At 40.1% G+C, this 18585-nt stretch overlaps 2 protein-coding genes across 2 annotated transcripts; both read right to left on the bottom strand.

The window, feature by feature from the left end:
* Positions 1 to 422: 422 nt before the first annotated feature.
* LOC120053678 (5-hydroxytryptamine receptor 3A-like) lies at positions 423 to 5424 on the bottom strand. The gene is made up of 6 exons (XM_039000856.1): positions 5233 to 5424; positions 2287 to 2485; positions 1811 to 1983; positions 1364 to 1574; positions 982 to 1185; positions 423 to 715 (listed from the first exon to the last, which is right to left on the bottom strand). The coding sequence occupies exons 1-6, from the start codon at positions 5422 to 5424 to the stop codon at positions 423 to 425; spliced, it is 1272 nt and encodes a 423-aa protein (XP_038856784.1).
* Positions 5425 to 13628: 8204 nt separating this feature from the next.
* Positions 13629 to 18325, bottom strand: LOC120053676 (5-hydroxytryptamine receptor 3A-like). Its single transcript, XM_039000854.1, has 6 exons — positions 18134 to 18325; positions 15543 to 15666; positions 15069 to 15241; positions 14622 to 14832; positions 14209 to 14412; positions 13629 to 13921 (listed from the first exon to the last, which is right to left on the bottom strand). The coding sequence occupies exons 1-6, from the start codon at positions 18323 to 18325 to the stop codon at positions 13629 to 13631; spliced, it is 1197 nt and encodes a 398-aa protein (XP_038856782.1).
* Between the last annotated feature and the right edge of the window lie 260 nt (positions 18326 to 18585).

Raw genomic sequence — 18585 nt, 5'->3', positions numbered from 1 at the left:
TTGATCCACCATCAACATTACAATTTAGAAAACGTCTCAGATAACCCCAATGAATTGTTGTTAGTAATGAAACAGTGGTTTTCGTGACAGTATGTTTATTTGACAAATAAAAATATATTTCCTCTAATATAGTAATATATAAGTCAACATACCTACTCAGTGCAGCCAGAAGATCAAACAAACAATTGTTAAAGTTATGGTAATTTTAAGGTAATTGTTTTTAAATCTAAACAGCAGTTGACAACATGGTAGACTCTTAAGTCTTGTACGCGGTGGTGTAGTGGAGGGTAAGCACTATTTCCACACATTTTGTATTTTACACAAATATTTAGCCACCTATCATGGAAAAATGCTAAGAACATATAGGGAGCGTTACTTTATTCACAACGATTGGCGTTTAACCACCTATTTTATTTATTACATCACTGGTTGTACGAATTACTCCAGATGCTGAGGATGACGATGAAGCTGAAGGTGATGAAGATGCAGTAGACGCCAAACAGCAGCCGGTCGAGGATGTAGCCCACCTGCATCCAGTCCTGGGAGATCTGGTTCCCGTCCACATGCTGGGCCACCTGGATGCGGATGGACTGCAGCTCATTGCCCAGCTTCCTCAGCTCCGCCAGGGCTGAATCGCCTGCCTCTGCCCACATCTCACCTTGTTCTGCTGTTTGAACCTGCCTCTCCACCGACACTAGAGGGCAGACTTTCACGTCTGTTTGTTAGAGAAAAGAGGGAAGGAAGGGAGAAAGGTGAAATTATGAATATACCTCCTAAAGACAGAAATTATTGATTGTTTAAGGTCAGACCTAGTCAAGTGTCTGGAAAAATGTATCAGAGTGATTCCTGCAATTATGTTACTGTTCAGGCCTGTTATTGAATGCTTCACTATATTGCTTTGGGTTGGACAAGACATGTATCTGCTAATTGAATGAAAGTCTGTGTAATTGTAAATCCCTGGAAGGATCAGATCAGGGGTACCTCCTGCAACTGGATTGAGGATGATCTTGTCCTCTCTTGATTTCTGAGGCATCCAGACGAGGGTGCCCATGAAGCGCAGAACGAGCACTCGGACCCAGCCAGGCACTGGGTGGAAGTTACTGGAGCCGACCAGGAGGTTGGTGATGAGAATAGTTTCCAACAGGCTGGCCACCATCAGAGCCAAGCAGATGGCGAAAAACACATCTGCATGGGCGGCAGGAGGAAAAGGGAGGTGAAGAGAGGAAAATATTCAGCAACTCTTAGGAGGACAAAGGAAGTGGACTTCAAATGATATTTGACCTAACCAGCTAATCCAATAACACAAAGTAAACATTTACCTCTACAAATATGGTGTTCCCAGTACACATGTTTTCATACTCACTTATCAGTGGAATGGTGCTTCCTGTGACTGGCAGCAGGTTATTTATGATGAGCAGGAAGACCGAGTAGCCCAAAATAAGGGTCATCTTGAAGGAGGAGCGGTCCACATTCTGGGGAGGCAGCAGGAAGCTGAAGAGATCCACAGTGATGAGGAAGCAGCTGGGGATCAGGAGGTTCACCACGTAGAGGGTTGCTCTGCGCCTCAGGATAATCTACAGTTTAGAGACACAACGGTGAATGACAACCTTCAAGGGTGATCTGGCTTGGTGCAGTCGTATCCCATATCAGACAAGACAAAGCCATAATTATCTGGGTTAGCATCCTATGTGTGAAACAGGAAGTACTCTCTGAAACAAAAGTAATGCTAGAAATATAGAGAACTCAACGTTCAGTACTAGTAGAGCTAAACTAATGGCGTCTGAGTAATTGCAGTTCTTTGGGTTCTTACAAAGAAGCAGAGCTCATCATAGGAGTTGCTTTCTCCCTGATCAAATGATGATAACTTGAGCTTGCTGTATTTGATGTCCATCAGCTCCCACTCCCCTTCGGTGGCCAACACGCTAATGGAGCGTTTCAGGATGTCCTCCACCTTCTTCCCTAAGACAATCCTTATGTCCGACACTGCAGGGGAGATAAAGGAATGGGTCATCCTGGGATGAATGGGCTGAACCTATATGGAAGCAGAACATGATCTGTACTGAGGGGATGGTAAACTTGGGCCTAACACCAAACAGATCCCTTGGTTGACACCGAATAATATATCAAAAACGTCAATGGACTCAGTGGACAACCCTGTTTCATACCTATCATTTCAGATCACAAGAGAGAGTCAGGATGTTTTTTGGGGAGAGAAGGAGCGATGGGTTTGGCATCGGACCCTTATTTTCAAGTTAGTCCTAAAGCGTGGTTGCATTGACGTCTTACCGCGGTGGATGTAGGATCTGAAGGTGAAGGTGCAGTTCTGGACGTCAAAGGGGAAGGCGTAGATCTCCAGGTTACAGGAGCTAACCACTCTGACAGGGTTGGCGTCTCGCACTATACCAGTGTGCTTAATGTACACATAAGGGACGATGGGAGCTCTGTTTTCATCCATACTGTAAGACAGGATGAAATATGGGGACGACTTCAAACCATGGGCATGATATAAATCACGTTTTATATTTCTTAATCTTGACTGAAGTAGTCACTGGTGCAATAAAAAGGGACAGAATTAAAGTTTTTTTTTTTTTTTTTTTTGGGGGTGGATCAGCTTAATATTGCGGAAAGAATGTTGCTTCCAATGTAATTGTCTGCATCATTTCCAATCCCCCATATTTTTTTGGGTAAATATATATATCCATTCACGTATGCATACATATACACATATATACATACACATACCTACATAGACATACATACTTTTTTAAAGAGTATACCTTTATTATTATTCCCCGCAAACCCTACCACCGATCCCCCAATTGGAGTAAACTGATAAACATTTCTGTTTTTACCTTCAATTTATACATCTTATACACATTTTACAGACACAGTCTACTTTATAATAGTTCTCTCTTGTTTGTTCTTAGTCCTTCCTCTATTTCTGTTGTCCATCCAGTTTGATTTCCACTTGTAACTGTGCTATTTCACAATAGCTCCGCACCTATACACATTTCACAGATCCCGTATGCCCTACATTGTTTATCTTGTTATTAGTCCCACCCTTCAGCTCCACTCAACCTTTCCCATCTATCTTCCAACATCATCCATTTCGGATTTTTATTTGCCATATATTTTTCAACTGTGCTGTGATGCTTCACAAAAGATTTGAATCTTCCTATTCTCATAGCTTCCACGGATTGTAAATTAAAAATAAACATTTTTGCTAAAATAATTATTATATTATTGATTGATTGACTATGGCTTTTCAAATCCCCCAGTATTGCTATCTGTAGCGTTAGTTCTACGCAAATGTTGCAATTCTTCAACCATTCCTGGACCTGTGACCAAAAACGAGCTACAGAATTAAAGTGTTTGTTAAGACTCCTCTGCCGGAGTCTAATTAGCACAATAGAAACATCCCTATCAAGATCTGTCTGTTTAAGCTATGGATTTGTATGGCCTGTGTCTCAATCCACCACTTCTGCCAATGACGGCCTTCCGCACCTGCGGTGGAAGGTGGCTGAGCTACAGTTGTGTTTGTCAGACCTTTAGACATCCCGAAAATTGGTCTTCTCTCGAAAACGTCTGTAGAGTCCAAACAAACTAATATGACTCTCTCAAATACGATGGTGTTCTCCATTTTGCTCTACGACCCCCATAAACGTCACAAGACTTGTTTGAAGTAGTTTCCGCAGATCTCCCAACTTCATTCCTAACTACACCTCTGAAATTTGTTTACATCCCTGTAAGTGAGCCTTTATCCTTTGACAAGGTAATCCATCCACCTGACAGGTGTGGAATATCAAGAAGCTGTTTAAAGAGCATGATTATTACACAGGGACAATTAAAGGCCACTCTAAAATGTGCAGTTTTGTCACACAAAACAATGCCACAGATGTCTCGAGTTTTGAGGGAGCATGCAATTCTGTGTTAATTTCTCTACCATAAGCTGCCTCCAACGTCATTTTAGAGAATTTGGCAGTACAACCGGCCACACAAGCACAGAACATGTGTATGGCGTTGTGAGGGCTAGTGGTTTCCTGATGTCAACATTGTGAACATTGTGAACAGAGCTCCCCATGGTGATAGTGCGGTTATGGTATGCTCAGGCATAAGCTACGGACAATGAACACAATTTAATTTGATCAATTGTCAATTTGTATGCACAAAAAGTACCGCAACGACATCCTGAGGCACATTGTGAGGCCCATTTTTAATCCATAGATTAGGGTCTAATGAATTTATTTCAATTGACTGATTTCCTCATATGAACTGTAACTCAGTAAAATCATTGAAATTGTTGCATGTTGCCTTTATATTGTTGTTCAGTGTATATTGAATCAGTTTTAGTGCCAAAAAAAGAGTTTAAATGTGGGTCAAAAAAATGATACATTTCCTGATCTTTCGTTTATCTCTCAGATATAGGACGGACACTTTAAAACAAACTTCCTTTTCACCATTTTTTGATTGTGTTTTTCCATGTGTTAGTCTGTTATTCAATGTGTTTCTATGGGCTAATAGCAGTAAGACCAAATTCAATGTTTCATAAAAATAAAATAAGTATATCGTATCTATATAGACTATAGAGATGTTTAACTCACAATTCATTGATTACCACATCTGGTGACCAGAACCTTTCCCTGGGGAGAGAAATATTGGTAGAGCCGCATTGGACTGGGTCCCAGCTGAAAAATTCATTCTCCCATTCCTGAAACAACATATTAGCAACAATACAATATGTTTGTAAGCAGCATTCAAAATTATAATCTGATGTTTAGGATTGTTCTACAGTCAAAGATACAATATACTTTTTAGTTTTAACCAAATATATATCACTATTGCTATTCAGTACATATTGGTGAATGGATGTTGTGTGCCCTAACAAATATGTAACATGAAGTAACGTTCTGTAGGAGAATGAGAAACCAAAGTGCAATAATGACTCCCATACACTGTGTACATATATTTGCAAAAATAATTAAATAATACGTTTACCTTCACCAGCCAAATGTATGTGTTCAACAGTTGTGCTTTTTCTTCCTGAGAAGAGAATTACTTTTTGTTGTAGGATACAAAGTAAAGGCAATAAAGCCACATTTTCAATGGATCTACAAAACATGATGTGGAGGAACATTCAGAACTATATAGCACATGTCAAATACATTGATGGATTTAATGGTATGTCTCCTCAGGTGAACTAGTTGAAAGGGATGCTGTCCTACTACTCCTTACCACACCCAGGATGCCGTAGAGAGTGAAGTACATGCTGATGTTGGTGGGGGTTGAGAGGTTCATGACAGGTCGTATGGAGTACAACTTCATGACGTTCTCCAGGGCGGCCAGAAGGGATATGGTGTTGGGGTTGGTGCAGTTCACCACTATCTTACACCTCAGGCATGGCGCTGGGGAAACAATGGTAACCATGGTGCTTTATATCCAGCTTATGCAATGATCCTGTGTTCCTCAGTTAGTAGAACATGGCAGTTGCAATGCCAGGGTTGTGGGTTCAATTCCCACGGAGGACCAGGATGAGAATGTATTCACTCACTACTGTATGTTGCTCTGGATACGAGAATCTGTTTAATGAGGTCAAATATCTCAACATCTTCAGTGAAAAGTCCTTAATTTTATCAACTAATGGGGTTCTTGCGTATTGTAGATATCATTATTAGAGTCTTGTTTGAATAATGAAGACCTTGCTACTTTTTCATATGATAGTGAAATGAATTGACCGCAAACCCACAAATAAATTATGTTATGATCTTGATCGTTAAGGTATCAGATACCCCGAGTAATATCAAAAAGTGAACATAAAACTAAAGAATAAATGAAAATAAACTATTACTCAAATATAATATTTTAGGTTTACTTAAATTAGTTGACTACTTTTTCTTTCCCCGTGTACAAGCTGTACCTACCCTGTACCATCATGCAGCAGATGATGAACAGAACCTTGTGGGAACTGACCGACCATCGTTGAGACTGAAATAGTAATTTTAAAAATCACTGTTAGGGTGAAAGGTCAAACTGTATTTTAGATATACGGTCCATTGTTTAGTGTATGTTTGATAATTAACACAATGTTTATAACACCATGAATTACTTTATGAATTCACAACTTAATTTACCTCAAACGACACCGAACAAATGTTTTGAGCAATTACAGTAATGCATTGAAGCACAACACACAGACACACAACTTAAGTAACGTAAAACCCCCAATTGTCACAAAAGGCATTAGAATGAAAGATATTTACCTCCATTTTGGAAAAATCCTTGGTTGCCATCAAACAGCAAGCTGCAAGTTCTTGACCGTTTCGATCCTCTGGCTGAAGAACTGTTTAGAGCAAAGCTTTGTTTCCTAACACCCATCGATGGCACCTCTTCACCAGCTGGAACAAATTGTATATATACAGACTAATTTGCATAGTTAAAAACTTATGTTGATGTATTGTCATGTCATATCATAAGTTGCTGTTGGAGAATCCACAGAAAATCTTACAGCTCCAGACAATTTTCAACTTTGAACACAATTCTACGGACACAAAGATCTCTGATACCTTAGAAGTGACACAATGATTCAATGATATTCTTGATTGTGCAATCAAACAAGTGTTGTAGAAATGTGGTAGAAATATGCCTAGCAACAGAGAAGACCATGAGTGAGATCCATAAACCTTGGGGCAAATGAGGTGGTCAGGAGAGCAGGTGAACTCTTGTGGTACAGAGCTACTTTACCTGCAGGTGGTTGGATACAAAACAGAAGTGAGCCACAGTAAATGGCTGTGGTGGAGGGTGAAGTTGCCCATATATGCTGATCCTGAGTCAGTGTATCATTTTCCACACTAATGGTTAAGGTTAGGATTTGGGGAGGAGAAGCTGATCCTAGATCTGTACCTAGGGGACATTTCACCCCAGAGCTGTGGTGTACCAACCTATGCAACAATCGCACAAAAGTGTACCACAGCTCTGCAGACAATACACGTACTGGGCTATGGAAATGAGCTGGGGGTTCACCTCTGCACACAAAGGAAAAGGTGTCACAATGTCCCCCACATTCAGCTCTCCCACCCAAATCATTTGTTATATAACTTGTGTTATGAAATGTATGTTATGTTTATTCTCTTTCTCGTGTCTGATACAACATAGAGGCTGATAATTTAATTATAGACGGGCAATGATATGAGTCCTGGAATTAGTTCATGACTTAAGGAAAGAGGGATGGAGTGAGAGAGAAAGAGAGAGAGAGAGGGATGAGTGAGAGAGAAAGAGAGAGAGGGACGGAGAGCAATGGAAGAGGGAGATAACGAGTGAAAGAAAAAGAAAGAAAGAGAGAAATAAATAATGAGAGATAAGAGAGAGAAAGAAATAATGATAGATAAGAAAGAGAGATGGTAGGAAAGACAAGGGAAGAAGAAGCACATGCACAGGATTAAATGCTTTAGCATCAATGGTCCCTATTCAATAAGCAGTGCTGGAAAAAGTACTCATTTGTCATACTGAGTAAAAGTAAAGATTCCTTAATAGAAAATGACTCAAGTAAAATGTGGTCACCCAGTAAAATACTACTTGAGTAAAAGTTTTAAAGTATTTGTTTTTAAATATACCTAAGTATCAAAAGTACATGGAATTGCTAAAATGTAAACGTTTAAATCATTTCAAATTCCTCATATTAAGCAAACCGGACGGCACAATTTTCTTGTTTTTATTTATTTACGGATAGCCAGGGGTACACAACAACACTCAGACCTAATTTACACATTAAGCATTTGTGTTTAGTGAGTCCGCCAGATCAGAGGCAGTAGGGATGATCAGGGATGTTCTCTTGATAAGTGGACCCTTTTCCTGTCGAAATGTACTTTTGGGTGTCAGGGAAGTAAAAAGCACATTATTTTCTTTAGGAATGTATTTAAATAAAAGTGAAAGTTGGCAAAAATATAAATAGTCAAATGTAGAACATACACCCCCCAAAAACTCTTAGGTAGTACTTTAAAGTATTTTTACTTAAGTACTTTACACCACTGTCAATAAGGCCAAGATTATTCATAAGTTAAGGACATTGGCAACCTCCAAAAATGACAAAACTTGTATCATGCAACATAGTATACTATATTGTGTGAAGTTGGTCAAATCTCACCATTCAGCTAATGCTGCAGGCTACGCACCTATTTGTCAAAATGGATCATTCTCAGTAATATAATAACATTCAAGTTCTCTAAAAGTCGTCATTCACGCTTGTAATAAGGTATTTTTAGAGGTACATTTTTATTTTAAAGAACAAACTAACATTGACAGATTAACACCTTTCTGTTTACAACAAAACTATGTACCATAAAACAATCCAGAAAGAACAAATGAAAAATACATTAATCACAGTGAAAGAGGAAACCAATTTTAAACAGGTTACTTTTATGCAAATGAGTTATGCAGAGCATCTAAACTGCAGTACCACTGTAGACATGGAGGAGGAGATCTACAGTACCACTGTAGACATTGAGGGAAGCTGTACTGTTAGATTTCAGTGCAGCTTTTGCCATTCTTGACCATAATCTGTTGTTAAGAAAACATACAGAACCAGTCAAAAGTTTTCTACATTGTAGAATAATAGAGAAGACATCAAAACTATGAAATAACACGTATTGAATCATGTGGGAATGATAAAAAAATATATATATATATATATATTTTATATTTTGAATTATTCAAAGTAGCCACCCTTTGCCTTGATGACAGCTTTGCACACTCTTGGTATTCTTTCAACCAGCTTCATGAGGAATGCTTTTCCAACAGTCTGGAAGGAGTTCCCACATATGCTGAGCACTTGTTGGCTTCTTTTCCTTCACGCTGCGATCCAACTCATATCAAAACATCTAAATTGGGTTGAGGTCAGGTGATTGTGAAGGCCATGTCATCTGATGCAGCACTCCATCACTCTCCTTGGTCAAATAGCCCTTACACAGCCTGGAGGTGTGTTGGGTCATTGTCCTGTTGAAAAACAAATGATAGTCCCACTAAGCGCAAACCAGATGGGATAGCGTATCGCTGCAGAATGCTATGGTAGCCATGCTGTGCCTTGAATTCTAAATAAGTCACTGACAGTGTCACCAACAAAGCAACCCCACACCATCATGCTTCACGGTGGGAACCACACATGCGAAGATCATCCGTTCACCTACTCTGCGTCTCACAAAGATACTGAGGTTGGAACTAATAATCTCAAATTTGGACTCATCAGACCAAGGACAGATTTCCACCGGTCTAATGTCCATTGATCATGTTTCTTGGCCCAAGCAAGTATCTCCTTCTAAAAGGTGTCTTTTAGTAGTTGTTTCTTTGCAGCAATACGACCATGAAGTCCTGATTTCACGCAGTCTCCTCTGAACAGTTGATGTTGAGATGTGTCTGTTACTTGAACTCTGTTAAGCATTTATTTGGGCTGCAATTTCTGAGGCTGGTAACTCTAATGAATTTATCCTCTACTGCAGAGGTAACTCTGGGTCCTCCTTCCTGTGGCGGTCTTCATGACAGCTAATTTTATCATAGCGCTTGATGGTTTTTGCGACTGCACTTGAAGAAACTTTCAAAGTTCTTGACATTTTCCAGATTGACTGAGCTTCATGTCTTAAAGAAATGATGGACTGTCGTTTCTCTTTGCATAAATCTTCTTATGGCTGCAATCCCGCTACCGGGATGATATGACAACAGACAGTGAAAGTGCAGGGCACCAAATTCAAACAACAGAAATCTGATAATTAAAATTCCTCAGACATACATGTGTCTTACATCATTTTAAAGGTCATCTTGTTGTTAATCCCACCAAAGTGTCTGATTTCAAATATGCTTTTCAGCGAAAGCACTACAAACGATTATGTTAGGTCACCACCAAACCACAATAAGTACAGCCATTTTTCCAGCGAAAAATAGCTTTCACAAAAAGCAGAAATAGAGATAAAATGAATCACTAACCTTTGATTATCTTCATCAGATGACACTCATAGGACTTCATGTTACACAATACATGCATGTTTTGTTTGATAAAGTTCATATTTATATAAAAAAATCTGAGTTTACATTGGCGTGTTACATTCACTAGTTCCAAAAACATCAAGTGATTTTGCATAGCCACATCGTTTCAACAGAAATACTCATCATAAATGTAGATGATAATACAAGTTATACACATGGAATTATAGATATACCTCTCCTTAATGCAACCGCTGTGTCAGATTTAAAAAAAACTTTACGGAAAAAACAAACCATGCAATAATCTGAGACGGCGCTCAGAACAATAGCCAAATTAGCCGCCATGTTGGAATCAACAGAAACCAGAAATTACATGATAAATATTCCCTTACCTTTGATGATATTTATCAGAATGCACTCCCAGGAATCCTAGTTCCACAATAAATCGTTGTTTTGTTCGATAATGTCCATTACTTATGTCCAATTAGCTAATTTTGCTAGCATGTGTAGTACACGTGTCCAAACGCTCGTGCAGATGCAGGCAAACGTCGGACGAAAACTTCAAAAAGTTATATTACAAGTCGAATAAACTGGTCAAACTTAGTAGAGAATCAATCTTCAGGATGTTGTTATATATATCCAATAATGTTCCAACTGGAGCATTCTTTTCAGTCTCTATAAGTAATGGAACGCATGGTGATATCATGAGGAAAGTGCGTGACCAAGAACTGGCACTCTGCCAGACCACTGACTCAAACACCTCCCATCCGGTCCCACAACACAGCATAAGCTTCATTCCACGTTCTACTGACTGTTGACATCTAGTGGAAGGCGTAGGAAGTGCAAACAGATCCATATATTACAGGGAATTGAATAGGTGATGACTTTAACATCGACCACTCTCAGAATTCTCACTTCCTGTTTGGATTTTTCTCAGGTTTTTGCCTGCCATATGAGTTATTTTATATTCACAGACATAATTCAAACAGATTTAGAAACTTCAGAGTGTTTTCTATCCAATACTAATAATAATATGCATATATTAGTAACTGGGACTGAGGAGCAGGCCGTTTACTCTGGGCACCTTTCATCCAAGCTACTCAATACTGCCCCTGCAGCCATAAAAAGTTAATTGAGCTGTTCTTGCCATAATATGAACTTGGTATTTTACCAAATATACCAACCCTACCTGTATACCAACCCTACCTTGTCACAACACAACTGATTGACTTAAACACATTAAGAAGGAAAGAAATTCCACAAATGAACTTTTAACAAGGCACACCTGTTAATTGAAATGCATTCCAGGTGACTACCTCATGAAGCTGGTTGAGAGAATGCCAAGAGTGGGCAAAGCTGTCATCGAGGCAAAGGTTGGCTACTTTGAATAATCTGTTTACCACTTCTTTGGTTACTGCATGATCCCATCTGTGTTATTTCATCATTTTAATGTCTTCACTATTATTCTACAATGTAGAAACTACTAAAAATAAATAAAAACCCTTGAATGAGTAGGTGTGTCCAATCTTTTTAACTGGTACTGTATGTTTTATGGATTTTCAACCTCTGACATATTGTGGATTCAGAGCTATCTATCTAATAGAACTGAGTGTCACGAATACTACCGAAGGTGACTCCCCTTCCCGTTCGGGTGGCACTCGGCGGTCGTCGTCGCCGGTCTACTAGCTGCCACCGATCCCTTTTTCCTTTTCGTTTATGTCTGTCTAATTGTTTTCACCTGTTTCTTGTTGGGGTTTTGGGAGGGGTACTATTTAGGTTAGTTTCGCCCGCTAGTGTTTGTGCGGGCTTATTTTGTGTGTTCATGTTTAAGTCGTGAGTGGATTATTTTGATTGTGGGTTTTTTCGCTGTCCAGCTTTATTTAAACAGTGGTCTGTGGGTTGGTTTTGCGCCTGTGTTTTGGCGTCACCCTTTTGTACCTGTTCCTGTTTTATGCTGTGGACATTAAAGCGTTTTGTCCCCGTAATACTTTTGCTCTCTCTGCGCCTGACTCTACACCCATCATTCACCTGACGTTACACTGAGAGTGTTTTTCTTTAATGGAAGCCTCTGTAATGTCAACCATGTAGGATATGGTGTACCGCAGGGCAGCTCTCTACTTTTTCTATTTTTACCAATGACCTGCCACTGGCATTAAACAAAGCCTGTATGATGATGATTCAACCATGTGCGTTTCAGCAAACACAGCTAATGAAGTCACTGAAACCCTTAACAAGGAGTTGTAGTCAGATTTGGAATGGGTGGCCAGTACTAAACTAGAACTGAACATCTTTAAAACTAAGAGCATTGTATTTGGTACAAATCGTTCCGTAAGTTCGAGACCTCAGCTGAATCTGGTAATGAATGGTGTGGCTGTTGAACAATTTGAGGAGACTGAATTACTTGGTGTTACCTTAGATTGTAAACTGTCGTGGTCAAAACACAAAGATTCAATGGTTGTAAAGACGGGGAGAGGTATGTCCATAATAAAGAGATGCTCTGCTTTTTGACACCACATTTCAAACAGTCCTGCAGACTCTAGTATTGTCTTGATTATTGTCCAATCATGTGGTCAAGTGCTGCAAAGAAAGACCTAGTTAAGCTGCAGCTGGCCCAGAACAGAGCGACACGTCTTGCTCTTCATTGTAATCGGAGGGCTAATATAAATACTATGCATGCCAGTCTCTCTTGGCTAAGAGTTGAGGAGAGACTGACTGCATCACTTCTTCTTTTTAGAAGAAACATTCATATGTTGCAAATTCCAAATGGTTTCCATAGTCAGCTTACACAGCTTTGACACACACACTTACCCCACCAGACATGCCACCAGGGGTCTTTTCACAGTCCCCAAATCCAAATTATATAGAGCCATTATTGCCTGAAACTCATTTCCATCTCATATTGCTCAAATGAACAGCAAACCTGTTTTCAAAAACAAGTAAAGCAACACCTCATGGCACAATGTCTCTCCCCTATCTTGACCTAGATATTGTGTGAATGTATTGACATGTAGGCTATGTGTGCCATTTTAAATGCATGTAGTTCTGTCCTTGAGCTGTTCTTGTCTATTAATGTTCTGTGTGTTGTCATGTTTCATGTTTTGTGTGGACCCCAGGAAGAGTAGCTGCTGCTTTTGTAACAGCAAATGGGGATCCTAATAAAATACCCCAAAATAACTTCCTGTATGTCGACACTGCATGTCATTGATCCATGTCTTGCGTGACAGATCTTCATCATCATCATCATTGATCCACCATCAACATTACAATTCAGAAAACATCTCAGATAACCCCAATGAATTGTTGTTAGTAATGAAACAGTGGTTTTCGTGACAGTATGTTTATTTGACAAATAAAAATATATTTCCTCTAATATAGTAATATATAAGTCAACATACCTACTCAGTGCAGCCAGAAGATCAAACAAACAATTGTTAAAGTTATGGTAATTTTAAGGTAATTGTTTTTAAATCTAAACAGCAGTTGACAACATGGTAGACTCTTAAGTCTTGTACGCGGTGGTGTAGTGGAGGGTAAGCACTATTTCCACACATTTTGTATTTTACACAAATATTTAGCCACCTATCATGGAAAAATGCTAAGAACATATAGGGAGCGTTACTTATTTCACAACGAATGGCGTTTAACCACCTATTTTATTTATTACATCACTGGTTGTACGAATTACTCCAGATGCTGAGGATGACGATGAAGCTGAAGGTGATGAAGATGCAGTAGACGCCAAACAGCAGCCGGTCTATGATGTAGCCCACCTGCATCCAGTCCTGGGAGATCTGGTTCCCGTCCACATGCTGGGCCACCTGGATGCGGATGGACTGCAGGTCATTGCCCAGCTTCCTCAGCTCCGCCAGGGCTGAATTGCCTGCCTCTGCCCACATCTCACCTGGTTCTCCTTTTTGAACCTGTCTCTCCACCGTCACTAGAGGGCAGACTTTCAAGTCTGTTTGTTAGAGAAAAGAGGGAAGGAAGGGAGAAAGGTGAAATGATGAATATACCTCCTAAAGACAGAAATGATTGACTTACGTGGGAAGTACAATTCTGTCTAAGGTCGGACCTAGTCAAGTGGCTGGAGAAATGTATCAGAGTGATTCCAACATTTATCTTACTTTTCAGGCCTGTGTATGAATGCTTTCACTATATTGCTTTGGGTTGGACAAGACAAGTATCTGCTAATTGCCTGAAAGTCTGTGTAGTTGTAACTCCATGGAAGGATCAGATCAGGGGTACCTCCTGCAACTGGATTGAGGATGATCTTGTCCTCTCTTGATTTCTGAGGCATCCAGACGAGGGTGCCCATGAAGCGCAGAACGAGCACTCGGACCCAGCCAGGCACTGGGTGGAAGTTACTGGAGCCGACCAGGAGGTTGGTGATGAGAATAGTCTCCAGCAGGCTGGCCACCATCAGAGCCAAGCAGATGGCGAAGAACACATCTGCATGGGTGGGAGGAGGAGGAGGAGGGAGGTGAAGAGAGGAAAATATTCAGCCACTCTTAGGAGAACAATGATCAATGATCAATGAACAATGGTCAAATGATATTTGACCTAACCAGCTAATCCAATAACACAAAGTAAACATTTACCACTACATGTATTATTTACGAGAAAAATGGTGCTTCCAGAACACATGTTTTCATACTCACTTATCAGTGGGATGGTGCTTCCTGTGACTGGCAGCAGGTCATTCACGATGAGCAGGAAGACCGAGTAGCCCAAAATTAGGGTCATCTTGAAGGAGGAGCGGTCCACGTTCTGGGGAGGCAACAGGAAGCTGAAGAGATCCACAGTGATGAGGAAGCAGCTGGGGATCAGGAGGTTCACCACGTAGAGGGTTGGTCTGCGCCTCAGGACAATCTACCGTTTAGAGATACAACAGTGAATGACAACCTTCAAGTGTGATCTGGCTTGGTGCAGTAGATTCCCATAGCAGACAAGACAAAGCCATAATTATCTGGGTTAGCATCCTATGTGTGAAACAGGAAGTACTCTCTGAAACAAAAGTAATGCTAGAAATATAGAGAACTCAACGTTCAGTGCTAGTAGAGCTAAACTAATGGCGTCTGAGTAATTGCAGTTCTTTGGGTTCTTACAAAGAAGCAGAGCTCATCATAGGGGTTGCCTTCTCCCTGATTGAATGTTGATAACTTTAACTTGCTGGATTTGATGTCCATCAGCTCCCACTCCCCTTCAGTGGACAACACGCTAATGGAGCGTTTCAGGATGTCCTCCACCTTCTTCCCTAAGATAATCCTTATGTCCGACACTGCAGGGGAGATAAAGGAATGGGTCATCCTGGGATGAATGGGCTGAACCTATATGGAAGCAGAACATGATCTGTACTGAGGGGATGGTAAACTTGGGCCTAATAGCAAACAGATCCCTTGGTTGACAACGAGTAATATCAAAAACGTCAATGGAGTCAGTGGACAACCCTGCTTCATACCTATCATTTCAGATCACAAGAGAGAGTCAGGATGTTTTTTGGGGAGAGAAGGAGCGATGGGTTTGGCATCGGACCCTTATTTTCAAGTTAGTCCTAAAGCGTGGTTGCGTTGACGTCTTACCGTGGTGGATGTAGGATCTGAAGGTGAAGGTGCAGTTCTGGACGTCAAAGGGGAAGGCGTAGATCTCCAGGTTACAGGAGCTAACCACTCTGACAGGGTTGGCGTCTCGCACTATACCAGTGTGCTTAATGTACACATAAGGGACGATGGGAGATCTATTTTCATCCATACTGTAAGACAGGGTGAAATATGGGGACGACTTCAAACCATGGGCATGATATAAATCACGTTTTATATTTCTTAATCTTGACTGAAGCAGTCACTGGTGCAATAAAAAGGGACAGAATTAAAGTGTTTGTTAAGATGTCCGCTCCTCTGCCGGAGTCTAATTAGCACAATAGAAACATCCCTATCAAGATCTGTCTGTTTAAGCTATGGATTTGTGTGTCTCAATGTGATTTGTGTGTCTCAATCCACCACATTGCCAATGACGGCCTTCCGCACCTGCGGTGGAAGGTGGCTGAGCTACAGCGATGTTTGTCAGACCTTTAGATATCCCGAAAATTGGTCTTCTCTCGAAAACGTCTGTAGAGTCCAAACAAACCAAAATGACCACTCCATGGAAAGATGAGACTCTCACAAATACTATGGTGTCCTCCATTTTGCTCCACGCACTCCATAAACATCACGAGACTCGTTTGAAGAAGTTACCAACCTCTGTCCAAAAGGTGAGACTTTCACAAACACGTACATGTTTGTTGTTTTGCTCTAGGACAACCACAAGCCTCACAAGACTTCTGAAGGTAGCACGGTACCAGTTCAAATAAATGATGGAAGTACATGCAGTACCAGTCAAAGGTTTGGACACACCTACTCAATCCATGTTTTTTCTATATTTTCACTATTTTCTACATTGTAAAATAATAGTGAATACATTAAAACTATGAAAAAAATACAGATGGATTCATGTAGTAACCAAACAATTGTATTTTATATATTATTTTATATTGGAGATTCTTCAAAGTAGCCACCCTTTGCCTTGACGTCAGCTTGTACAAATTCGTTTACATCCCTGTTAGTGAGCATTTATCCTTTGACAAAGTAATGCATCCACCTGACAGGTGTGGCATATCAAGAAGCTGATTGAGGAGCATGATTATTACACAGGTGCACCTTCTGCTGGGGACAATATAAGGCCACTCTAAAATGTGCAGTTTTGTCACACAAAACAGTGCCACAGATGTCTCAAGTTTTGAGGGAGTGTGCAATTGGCATGCTGACTGCAGGAATGTCCACCAGAGCTCTTGGCAGAGAATTTAATGTCACTTTCTCTACCATAAACTGCCTCCGACATCATTTTAGAGAATTTGGCAGTACGTCCAACCGGCCACACAAGCGCAGACCATGTGTATGGCGTTGTTTGGGCGAGCGGTTTGCTGATGTCAACATCGTGGACAGAGTTCCCCATGGTGGCGGTGGGGTTATGGTATGCTCAGGCATATGCTACGGACAACGAACACAATTGCATTTGATCAATTGTCAATTTCAATGCACAAAAATACTGCAACGAGATCCTATGCCTATTTATTTTTTTGTTGGTCTCTGTAACAAATAGCATAGCTGTGTTCCCAATCATATGAAATCCATAGATTAGGGCCTAATGAATTTATTTCAATTGATGATTTCCTCATATGAACTGTAACTCAGTAAAATCGTTGAAATTGTTGCATGTTGCCTTTATATTGTTGTTCAGTGTATATTGAATCAGTTTTAGTGCCAAAAAAAGAGTTTAAATGTGGGTCAAAAAAATTATACATTGCCTGATCTTTCTTATAGCTCTCAGATATAGGACGGACACTTTAAAACAAACTTCCTCTTCAACATTTTTTTACTTTTGTTTTTCCATGTATGAATATGCTATTCAATGTGTTTCTATGGGCTGATATCAGTAAGAATTCAATGTTCCATCAAAAAAACAAGTATATCGTATCTATATAGACTATAGAGATGTTTAACTCACAATTCATTGATTACCACATCTGGTGACCAGAACCTTTCCCTGGGGAGAGAAATATTGGCAGAGCCGCATTGGACTGGGTCCCAGCTGAAAAATTCATTCTCCCATTCCTGAAACAACATATTAGCAACAATACAATATGTTTGTAAGCAGCATTCAAAATTATAATCTGATGTTTAGGATTGTTCTACAGTCAAAGATACAATATACTTTTTAGTTTTAACCAAATATATATCACTATTGCTATTCAGTACATATTGGTGAATGGATGTTGTGTGCCCTAACAAATATGTAACATGAAGTAACGTTCTGTAGGAGAATGAGAAACCAAAGTGCAATAATGACTCCCATACACTGTGTACATATATTTGCAAAAATAATTAAATAATACGTTTACCTTCACCAGCCAAATGTATGTGTTCAACAGTTGTGCTTTTTCTTCCTGAGAAGAGAATTACTTTTTGTTGTAGGATACAAAGTAAAGGCAATAAAGCCACATTTTCAATGGATCTACAAAACATGATGTGGAGGAACATTCAGAACTATATAGCACATGTCAAATACATTGATGGATTTAATGGTATGTCTCCTCAGGTGAACTAGTTGAAAGGGATGCTGTCCTACTACTCCTTACCACACCCAGGATGCCGTAGAGAGTGAAGTACATGCTGATGTTGGTGGGGGTTGAGAGGTTCATGACAGGTCGTATGGAGTACAACTTCATGACGTTCTCCAGGGCGGCCAGAAGGGATATGGTGTTGGGGTTGGTGCAGTTCACCACTATCTTACACCTCAGGCATGGCGCTGGGGAAACAATGGTAACCATGGTGCTTTATATCCAGCTTATGCAATGATCCTGTGTTCCTCAGTTAGTAGAACATGGCAGTTGCAATGCCAGGGTTGTGGGTTCAATTCCCATGGAGGACCAGGATGAGAATGTATTCACTCACTACTGTATGTTGCTCTGGATACGAGAATCTGTTTAATGAGGTCAAATATCTGAACATCTTCAGTGAAAAGTCTTTCATTTTACCAACTAATGGGGTTCTTGCGTATTGTAGATATCATTATTAGAGTCTTGTTTGA

The sequence above is a fragment of the Salvelinus namaycush genome, chromosome 9 (assembly GCF_016432855.1).
Source record: "Salvelinus namaycush isolate Seneca chromosome 9, SaNama_1.0, whole genome shotgun sequence".
Taxonomy (NCBI): Eukaryota; Metazoa; Chordata; class Actinopteri; order Salmoniformes; family Salmonidae; genus Salvelinus; species Salvelinus namaycush.
This window is presented reverse-complemented; position numbering and strand designations above follow the sequence as displayed.